General features: G+C 31.7%; 1 protein-coding gene across 1 annotated transcript; it reads left to right on the top strand.

Annotated features, from left to right (window-relative positions):
* The first annotated feature begins 4,250 nt into the window (after nt 1-4,250).
* Nucleotides 4,251-8,139, top strand: LOC107851671 (protein JINGUBANG). The gene is made up of 3 exons (XM_016696753.2): nt 4,251-4,684; nt 4,782-5,103; nt 7,054-8,139. Exons 1-3 carry the CDS (start codon nt 4,383-4,385, stop codon nt 7,783-7,785), a joined length of 1,356 nt encoding a protein of 451 aa, XP_016552239.1. The 5' UTR covers nt 4,251-4,382; the 3' UTR covers nt 7,786-8,139.
* The last annotated feature ends 3,222 nt before the right edge of the window (nt 8,140-11,361 follow it).

The raw sequence follows: 11,361 nt of genomic DNA, 5'->3' as shown, positions 1-11,361 counted from the left end.
CTTCTTCTCCATATTTAAAAAAAAAAAAGGAAACTAGACCTCTTAATTGATCTATGACAACATCAATATGCATATCTTTTGATTGTAATTTTTTTCCAATTGAATTAACAACAAATAATACATCATACCAAATAGTTATGCCTAGTTAAAATTCAAAGTTCTCAAGTTCATAAATTGCTAAATAATTGGCTTCACTTTTAGTCTTTGAATTGTCTGTAACTTCTACTAATTTCAATAAAGCATCTCTTATCTGTGGAGTTTGAAATCTTATTGCTTTAACACTTTCAATACGACTTTTTCAGCGTATTTGCGACAATAATTTAAGAGTTAAATTAGGTACATAATCTTTCAAAATTTTCATTGTTTAGTAGAAGAAGAAAATAGGGAATATATATGTTGTATCACTCCAAAGAATGATACAACTTTTGTACAAGACTTAGCCATATCACAAAGTACCAAATTTAGATTATGACATCCACATGGTATATAAAATGATCTAGAATTTATATGGAGTAATCTTTTTTCCACTTCTTGATATTTTTCCTTCATATTAGATCCATTATCATATCCTTGCCCTCTTAGATTATCAATGTCAAGTCCAATACATTTTATTTCATCTAAAATAACTTGAAAAAGACCTTTTCCACTTTTATCATCCGCTTTTAAGATCTCTAAAAAATATTTGATAATTTTTATTGGAGTTGCAGAAATATGTACACTTCGTAATATGAAAGACATTTAATCTTGATGGCTTGTATCCAGCATACAATCAACTATTATAGAGAAATACTTTTATTCTTAATTTCACTTGCCAACATACTTATCAATTCATTTTGAATATTATGTCCAAGATAATGATTATAAATTTCATCATGTTTAATTCTCCGAATATACCCTTGCATGATTGGATTAAATTTCACAATCACTTCAACAAGGCTTAACAAGTTTTCATTATTTTTTTGATATATTTTTTTCATTTTTTCCTCTAAATGCCAAATTATTTTTTCCAGTAATTTTTATGATAGAAATAATTCTTGACAATACACCTTTTCAATGTTCTTTATCTCTATTAATTTGATCTTGAATATTTTTATCAATTGTTCTATTGTTACGCAATTTAATTTCTAAATCAATCCACGAACTCATATTAATAATATGTTGGTTAGATGTTTTGTGAGATATAAGTTAAGCATTAAGATTTTTTCAATCTCTACTACCTTCACTATAAAATTTATTGTTCTTAGCATTAAAAGTAGTATTAAATAACTTGCAACAAAGATAAAATACTTTATTTAAATCTTTGAAATATACTAACCATCTTCTTTCATGTCTTTCTCTATTTGTTATTTTTTGAAAATAACGTGTAGTAGAAAAATGTCTTAAAAAGTCATCCTTCTGAAAAATCTATGTCAATAATTCTAATTGATTCATTTTTTACTAATAGACCTCTTAACTTTGTATTAATATTATTCCATTGACTAGGATCATATATATTTTTAGTACAATTATTTGATTCATTTTTAAGGTCTTGATTTTTTGAGAATCTGTATCTGGCATTTCATTATTTTTCTCCTCTTCTTTTTGAATTATATCATCATTTAACTCAACCAAATTAGTGACTTGTTCATCTAAAGAACATTTTTCTAGTTTTATGATTCAACTTGGTATTTTTTGACAAAAATTTATCAAGAGCTCCTTTTTGAGATTTTTTCAAATTATTTACTCTTTTTTTACAAGTTTTGAATAACCGAATTCATGTTTTCTTGTTGACATATTAAATTCTAACAAATAATTTAAATACAATCTGTACTATCAAATAAAAGAATAGCAAATACAAAATTCAAAAATAATATAAAAATTTAGAATGATATTATCCGATTCAAGAAATATAAAGGCTTGACTGATGATCCCAACTATCTTTTAGCTGCTTCAAAATATGTTTTTCAAATTTGAAAATGAATTATTTTCTCTTCGAAGTGAAATTAACAATAATATAATAATATTATCAATAACTTTTAAACTTTGGTACGAGTTCTTTCAGTCTTTGAACTTGAAGAAAGAGAATAAAGAAGAATAGAGGAAAGAGGGGAGAGAATTTGAGAAAAAAAAATGTGAGATAAGTGGGCAAAAAAAAAAAAAGGTAATTTAAGAGAGTAAAAGGAAAGGAAACGGTTTTTTATGGGAAATGTAAAAAGAGAATCCAACTCATTATTAAATTACCTATTTGTTAAAAATTGTAACAAGAAACTCCTATTTTTAAATTTTTTTGTTAATCCAGTCCTATTTTTTATCCGTCTACCACTTTAAACAAAACTTGTTATAATTTTTTTATATACTACTAATACAATAATTGCTAGAAAATGAGGCCCCCATAATTAGAGGCATTGGGAAACTGCCTAATTTCACTCCATTAACAGCCGACCCTGTAAACTTGTTGTATAATATAGATGATATACATGACTTACATAGGATATATACAATAGTCTTAAGTCATCGATAGCCCCTTTAAGTTGTCTCGAAATTTCACTTAAACCCCTCAACTCAGGACTGTACCTATCATGCCTCTAACCCACCTGAAATTTAAAATATTTGAGCATTTTTTAACAAACAGCTAAAAACATAAAACGAGTACAAACACTCGCAATGATGTGGAAAAATAACGAATTAAACGATGACATTTGACCTTGAATATAAAAATAACTAAAAAATAAATTATAGGAAGAAAATATATATATATATATATATATATATATATATATATATATATATATATATATCAATTTACCTAACCTTCTTCCCCTTTTTTTTTCTTTATTCTGATTTTTTTACCATTTCTGATGCCATTTCTAGTGTCATTTCTTCATAAAAAACAAATCATCTTTTAATAATAATCAATCCAGCCATTTCTTCATAAAGCAACAAATCATCTTTTAAGATTTCTTTTGATATTTTTCTCTTTTTTGTGTGGTGAATTTTTTAAGGTATGAATTTTTTAACAATTTTGAACCAAATTTTAGATTCTTCAATCTAGCCGACAAAAATGAAGTTTCCCGAAAAACTTTTTGATTCAATTAAATTTTTATTTTTGATCGAAGATCGACAAAATTCAAATGCAAATGAGTGAAATTAAGAATCAACTTGTTCAAATTGATGATTCTCCAAACTATAAATTTGTAAATAGGAGCTAAATGAAACTCGAAAATCGACGAAATTCAATTGTAAAGATTGCAATTGAGAGTCAAATGGTGGAAATAGTAGATACCCCAAATCCGAACTTTATAAAATAAATCTAAAATTCATTATGCATTTGGAGAGTCAAATGAAAAATTAAACTTCTTGATTGCACTGTTTTTCATGTTAATCATGTTCTTCTTGGTTGAATTTGTTGGTTGCACTGTTCTTCATGTTATTCCGACGAAGATAGATGATGAGGAGATTTGTATAGTAGTTAGTAATGCTCAAGAACTTCAGATTCTGACACAGGCATAAGTCTGGGGGAATGGACTCTAAAAACGTGTTCTTGGATAGGTCAAGGGAGTTCAGTTCCATTATGACTGAGAAGTTATTAAACAATTTCCCAGCCAGTTTGTTGCTCGAGAATTTGTAATTGTAAAATACAAAAAAAATCTACTAGTAAAATACAACCAAATATGGAATTAAGAATTCCTTTTGCAATTTCTCTTTATTTGCAGATTTTGCAGATAAAAGCAAAGAAAAAAGAGCTTTTAAACTTTATCTTGCAGTATTCTGCAACTATGGAATCTTGATAAACACAAGAAACCAAAAAAGAATAAAAAGGAAAAACTATGGAGTGAGGGCATATGGTTGAGTTTTGTTTTTAAAATTTTATTTTACTATAATTTTTTGGGGCCCTTAGTGCCACTTGACACCTTTTTATTGGTGATTTAGTAAGAAAATCATCTCTCGTAACACTCGACATGTCATGTAGGCAAAAAAAGCTTGTGTGGATCAAATTTTGGGTGGTTTAGGGGCTTGATAGATATAGACCTGAGTTGAAAGATTTAAGTGAAATTTTGGGACAAGTTTAAGGGACTATCGATGACTTAAGCCTATACAGTATATACTCATGACATACTGTGATACTTATGTATACATATGACATACACAATCTTCTTTTTCGCCAAATTTGACGTTGACAAAGGGAATTTTTTTTCACGTGTAAGAAATGTTTAAAATTACCAAATAGTATGTCCATAAATTAATGTCTTGTACAATTGTCTTCGTCATTGTTTTTGTGGGGTAATTGATAGTTGAGAGTATTAAAACTCATTAAAAACAGTACATCACATCATCTTCAACTCTTCAATATTATAGCATTGCTATATTCCTTCTTAGAAGTAGCTAGCTAGAGATCGAGACCTATGGCTTCAGCAGTAGACATTGAGCCTCCCAATTCATCTATTTCTTCTGCTCCATCTTTCGCCATAAGACCACCTAATAATAATCATCCCACCACCTTCTTGAGAAGTATCTCCACAAAAGAGGCATCAAATTTCTCCGAAGAACTTTCCTATAGCCCGCCGCGCTTAAGCACTTCAGTCCTTCCTTCCAATACATGTCAAGGCCGTAATTCCCAGCCTTCAACGCCTCGCCTTTCGTTCACGCTTAATAATCCGTCTAAGTCAGTAGACGATCACGCAGAGTTTCATCAAACGAGTTATAGGTGCTCGTCTCAGCCTACTGAATTTTATTTATTCAATTTTTGTTTATTTTATTTTTCAACTGTAATTTACTGCAATTCATAGTATTTTCACCAATAGATGCATTACCTCCGTGCTGAAAAAGGACGGACAGATCTTGTCTGTGGCTGTATCCAACGGACTTGTGTACACGGGGTCTCAGGAGAATGTAATACGCGTGTGGAAGTTGCCTGAGTTTACTGAATGTGATCATCTTAAGACGAGGACGTCCATGGTGGTTTCATTACAAGTTTCGAATGATATGGTATATGCAGCCTATGCTGATTGTAAGATTCGGGTGTGGCGTAGGACTTGGGAAGGTGTCATCAAACATGTCCGAGTTGCAACTATCCCAAAAGTCGGAAGTTATGTCCGGAGCTATATCTCTGGTAGAGATAAGATGGTAATTTTCCTGCCTCAATTATTCATTGTTTTAAGAAATTGAATTTGTTTCAAAATATATATTTGATACTTTAGAAAATAAACTCAAAGTCATCCGTATTGCTCTAATTAGTGAAATACTTAATTTTTCAATTCAAAATTTTTATTAAAATATTTTTTAACTTTGTTCTAAAAACTGTCACGTGCCTTTTTAATATTTTGTCACTTGGCTTCTTATCTTGCTTTTAGTTTTTCCTTTATATATAGAGAGAGATTGTTTACTAAGAGATGATTAAAACAGAGACTAAAAAAAATGTATATATAATTTCCTACGTGTTAAATATCCTTTTCTTTTTTAAAAAAACAAAAATATGCAAAAATCTTTAAAAAGAGATGACATGAACTGAACAGTACAACTATATTTATTTTTCTATTATATTCCTCGGTTCACTTTTACTTATCATGTTTCGCTTACTGAAATCAAACTGTATAAAATTTTACCAACATTTTAAGATGCATTTTTTTCATGATATTAATATTAGAAGAATTACAACTTATAGTATTTATTTTATAGTTTTTGAAAATCTAAATTTAAAATTTAAAATGTTGAATTAATCTAATTCAATTTAACTTTGAAGAGGCGCGATTGTGGAAAGTAAATAAAATGATTTTGTATTTGCATTGAGTTTTTTGTTGTAGTAGTCAATAAGTGTTGATGCATGCATTAATGGTAGGAGGTACACTGTAAGCTGGCATATACACTGTTTCTCAGATCCCTGTTTCTCTCACTGTTATTATGCAAGCATAACCATGCGCTTAGGGATATTTTGTGATCCACGACCACCTTTTTGGACTGAAATTATTCTATTTTTATTTCTTAATAGTATAACTTAGGTTTAAAGACACAACTAATACTAGGACCAAGCATGATGGAGAAGTTCCTTCATCTATAAACAGTGTGATGCATGAGAACTTATGATTTTTAACTTGAATATATTGATATGAAATTTCTAAAAGAAAATTGAAACTATTTATATTTTTGGGAGTACTGAAATTTGTATCTTTGAATCTTGGATTTGCTCTGCGAAGCGGTAGAGCCAAAAGCTTTTTTTTTTTTTAAATCATAACTCGAGGTTTTCACAAGGTGCATAGATATTGATAGTAATTATATGACCTTTTCACAAGAGGTTTTGTAAGAAATAGACATATATCAAAGATCTTTGTTGTGTTATTTTTTTAATATTACAATTATAAGCGGACATGTGAGATCATTTTCTACAGTCACTTTCATTTTGAAAAGAAGTTCAAATTATTTATCCTTTTCAATCTTAAAGATTACGTACCAAAGCCAAGTAAACACACTCGTTCTGGTTCAGATGAACATGGGTGCAATATTTAATGACATTAGGTACTTATCTATTCAGAAATGGGAAACGGTCATATTTACTGAAAATAGTTGTTTAATAATGCCCTTAATTTTATATTGTTCTATAAATATATGATGCTCTTAAGAATAGAAAAGTGGCTCAAATATGTCCTTCCTTATTAACCCTATCCATTTTAGCCAAAAAAATGATATATTAACTCACCAAACCAACCTTTTTTATTCTTTCATCACTACCCACAATTATCAGAGGAAATGAGATCAACACTGTTACAATATCTATCATTACAACAAACATAAACCATCTGTTGGAAAAAATGTGGAAGCCACTATTGTTTTGGACATTTTCTAGCACTGTATTTATTGCAGCAAACCAAACTTTGATATGGACAGTTCTGGGAGCATATTTACTACATGTGCAACTACATCTTTGTGATTAAAGCACAGCAGCATCAACTTTAGTCATTTTCTAGCATCTAATTTAATGCATACTTGAAGCCTTGAGTTGCTTGTCTAACCAGAATAGTTCATAATCGTCACTTTACTGTGTAGCTAGAAAAATTTATGCCTTCTAATGAATTATGACAGATGAAGCATATGGGACCAATATCATCACTGGCAATTAACATGTCAGATGATATCCTCTATTCAGCTTCCCTTGATAAAACAGTAAAAGTATGGCGACTCTCGGACCTCAAGTGCATAGAAACCATCCAGGCCCATAATGATCCGATAAACGCCATTGTTGTTGGTGATGATGGTGTCCTTTATACTGCTTCCGATGATGCCACGGTCCGAGTATGGCGTCGTAATTTTTGTAGTGGAGATGGGCCACATTCCCTCACTGTGAGCTTACCAGCAAAATGTTCACCAGTAAAGACATTAGCCTTAACAACTGATGGTGGGGTACTCTATGGAGGGTGCAGTGATGGTTACATTCATTACTGGCTAAAAGGTTGGTTCTCAGGGCAATTGCAATATGGGGGTGCACTTCTTGGACACACACATGCTGTATTGTGCTTGGCTAGTATGGCTAATTATTTGGTCAGTGGATCAGCTGACTCAACTTGCAGGGTGTGGTTAAGGGAGCAACAAGATTGTCAACATGTGTGTGTGGCCATTTTGCAAGGCCACAGAGGGCCTATTAGGTGTGTTTCCGTGTTCCAAGGAAGACTGAATGAGGAGAGTGAAGATGGTTGCATCATTTGCACAGGAAGTCTTGATGGAGTCCTCAAGATGTGGCATGTGAGACGCACCAGCATTGGAGATAAGGGCAAAGGTTCTTCACAGAATGCCTGCCAATATTTTGAGATTGCTTAAATCTGGACACCCTTTTATTTTTCATGCAAGATGTGTTGTTTCTAACCAGAGACAGATCGAAGATTTTAAATAACTGCGCTGACATAGTATTAGTATCACTGACTATCCAATTGTTTGTGACAATATAGGTACAGAGTTGCCCTGATTTCAACTTTGAGATAAGAGTAGTAGTGGCCAATGAATTCTTTATACCCTGTCCTCACAGATTGAGATCCGCAACAAAGGAACTAGCAATTACATAAATATTCTAGTATATTTTATAGTTCAGCTTCGTTTTAATATGTATGGTAATATCTAAATTTACTATCAGTTGACTTTGTAATTCACTCAATATACTGTGTTCTATTTTCCCCATTTTTCCTTTCTATACTTGGGGGATTGCGTGGTTGCTCATTGTACTAATTCCACATCTAATAATTTTTCGGGGGGCTTATGTTTTTCCTTCTAAACAATTTAAAGCTTTTCAAAACAAATAACACAATTCAATGTAGTATCAAGTAACGGCGCCATTTAAACAATATAAGACAAAGAAAAATAACTGAAAATGTTTGTCCTGGCCACTTCAACATATTTAGTCAGCCTTGTGACATTCTTGATTGAAGAAATTGTAGAAAGCTAGTACACAGATACAGTTTTAGGAACGAATATGGTTCATCATCTCACTCTCACTCTGTGGAAAGACGAAATGAACGAGATGCAAACTCAAAAGTCGTCTCTAGAAGCTGTCAAAGAGTTGCTCCACGATACGCGTGTGTGGACAAAAGAATGAACACATCACCAAATAAAAAGCAGCTCCAACATGGGTCAACATTTGGACTTTATAAACAACCAACACACAAGCGCCCCAACATCAATTCAACAACAAATTAGAAGATGACCCAGTTACAGCTGAATGGCCCAACTACAGCTGAATGATTTGTTTATTTTTCTAACATTGTAAAGGGATATAATTAGTTTAACTCAACCAATTGTAAAGAAGACAGCTGGATAGTTAGTTAGAATAAAAGGTTCTTTTCTATTCCATTAGCTTGTATAAATAAACGTGATTGACAAGGAATATACACACAAGAAAATTTTTAAATCGTGTCTCTTTTTTTCTACATAGTATCAGGGCAGTAGTTATTACATATACAAATCATCTTTCTCATTTAAATTTTTCTTCATCTAACCAATCTCTATAATGATGAATGAAGTCGCTACTTCTTCTGTATCTTTTGGTTCCACTAGCAGGACTCCACTAGCTATGGATCCCACTCATGCTTTTTATCTTCACTCATCAGATTCATCTGGAATGAACTTAGTTAACACTCCATTTGATGGGAGAGGTTATCAAGGGTGGAAAAGATCAATGCTTATAGCACTGTCAGCCAAGAACAAGTTGGTTTTACCACAGGTGATGATGCTTCACCAGATCCTTAATCTCCAAATCTGCAATCTCGGAGCAGATGTAATGGCATGGTAATATCTTGACTTCTTATATTCACTTTCCAAGGATATTGTTGATAGTGTGATATACTGTAGGACTGCTAAAGATTTGTGGGTAAGTCTTGAGCATAGATTTGAAGACTCTAGTGGAGCTAAGATGTTTCACCTGCAAAAGGAACTAAATAGGTTAGTTCAAGGAAATAATGATATTGCAAGCTATTTCCCTAAACTTAAGAGACTCTGGGATGAGCTGAAATCCTTTGACTCTGATAAATGCACTTATATGTGTACTTGTGAAGGTAAATTAAAGCTAGAGAAATTTCTAGAAGATGAGAAACTAATACAATTTTTGATGGGTTTGCATGATGTCTAGGCTCAAACAAGAGGAAATATCTAAATATTGAATACATTTCCCAACAGAAATGATGTTTACTCTCTAATTTTACAAGATAAAAATCAGAGAGAAACCAATATAAGTCCTTTAATCCTAATTGGTTCTTCTTTCTTTATGATAAGCAAAATAAATCAAAACAAATTTGGTAAGAACATCTAGAAAATTCCTAGTGCTATGCCTAATTCTGGATCTAGATCATTCAATTCTTATCCAAGGATGAACAATCATTAGTAGTTACCTAAATTCACAAGGACAAACTAGCCACAACAAAGTTTAGGGTCAAGAAGAATATAATCCTAATGTGTCCTGTGATTTTTGTGGTAAGATCGGGCATGTTGATGATGATTGCTTCAGGCTACATGATTTTTTTGAAGATTTTTAGTTCATAAACAGTAAGGAAATCTTGGTTCAAATCGAAGAAAATGGTGTTATGACTACAGAAGAAGGTGACAAAACATAAGTGGCATGGATTTAATCAGTCAACACATGACCACGGAGCAATTCAAGCATTTCATTCAGATAGCCAAACTGAAATAAACAGAGAGATCATCGATGAACAAAGGATTTAAGATAAATGATAATACAGTTGCTAGTACTATGCTTAAATATTTTGGAGCTTATCTTTTAGTTTTTAATTCTAGAATATGGATAGTAGACTTAGGTGCTTCTGAGAACATGAGTTACAATCTGTTCTTTTTTTCCTTGACAACTCTTAAGGTTCATGTTAACATTAATCTACCTAATTTCAGTCCATTCGTGTAACTCACATAGGCAGTGTCATAATTCCTAATGATCTCACACTGCATAACATTCTTTATGTTCCAAGTTTCAAAGACAATCTGCTCTCAATTCATAAATTTAGTGTCCAGTACAATTATACTCTTTCCTTTACTTCTAATAGTTCTGTCTTACATGCCCTTTAAAGAAGAGGCCTCAAGCTTTTGGTAAAGTAAAGAAAGGTGTATACTTGCTTCAAGTCATTCCTAAGGTGTCTAGTGGCAACCAAGACATTCACAAAGCTCTTTAAATTTTTTCTAGTTTTAATAGTTCTGATTTTAGTCCCAGTTCAGTTTCACCTTGTTTTCCAGTCCGTTTCAATACTAATTCTGATGTAAAGTTATAATATGTAAGATTTATACATTTGCGTTATTCATCAATGAAAAATTTTAATTTCCTTACTATTCTAATTATGATTTTCATTGTGAAATCTGTCATTTAGCTAGGCAAGCTAGATTACCTTTTCCTATTAGTCATGTTAATTCTCAATCCATTTTTGATCTAGATCATATAGACACTTGAGGTCCCTACAAATCATCCACTCATAATAATTATAGGTACTTCTTGACTATAGCAGATGACTACAGTAGAGGAACCTAGACATACTTGCTAGCAACTAAAGGCAATGCATTTTTTGTCATTCAATGCTTCTTGAAAATGGTTGAAAGACAGTTTCACAAAAAAGTAAAGATTATCAGCTCTGATAATGCTATGGAGTTGGGGAAGAGTACAAAGGCTTCAATTTTTTTAATATCTTAAGGAATTATACATCATACATCTTGTGTTTCTACCCCACAAAAAATGGGGTAGCTGAAAGGAAACATAGACACCTACTTGAAATTGCAAGGGCTTTCATATTTCAATCTAGCGTTCCTATGATCTATTAGGGTAAATGTATACTCACTTCTATATTTCTGATCAACATACTACCTTCCTGAGTTATTAAAGGTAAAATGCCTTATGAAATTTTATTTGACAAG

This window comes from Capsicum annuum, chromosome 12 (genome assembly GCF_002878395.1).
Source record: "Capsicum annuum cultivar UCD-10X-F1 chromosome 12, UCD10Xv1.1, whole genome shotgun sequence".
In the NCBI taxonomy this organism is placed as follows: domain Eukaryota; kingdom Viridiplantae; phylum Streptophyta; class Magnoliopsida; order Solanales; family Solanaceae; genus Capsicum; species Capsicum annuum.
Note: the sequence above shows the minus strand (reverse complement) of the source record. Positions and strands in the feature narration are given on the sequence as shown.

Excerpts from the sequence above, each read along its gene's own strand:
- LOC107851671 (XM_016696753.2), top strand. The coding sequence starts at position 4,383 with ATGGCTTCAGCAGTAGACATTGAGCCTCCCAATTCATCTATTTCTTCT. Across the intron at positions 4,685-4,781 it reads TTTCATCAAACGAGTTATAG|ATGCATTACCTCCGTGCTGA; the intron begins GTGCTCGTCTCA and ends TTTCACCAATAG. Across the intron at positions 5,104-7,053 it reads TCTCTGGTAGAGATAAGATG|ATGAAGCATATGGGACCAAT; the intron begins GTAATTTTCCTG and ends GAATTATGACAG.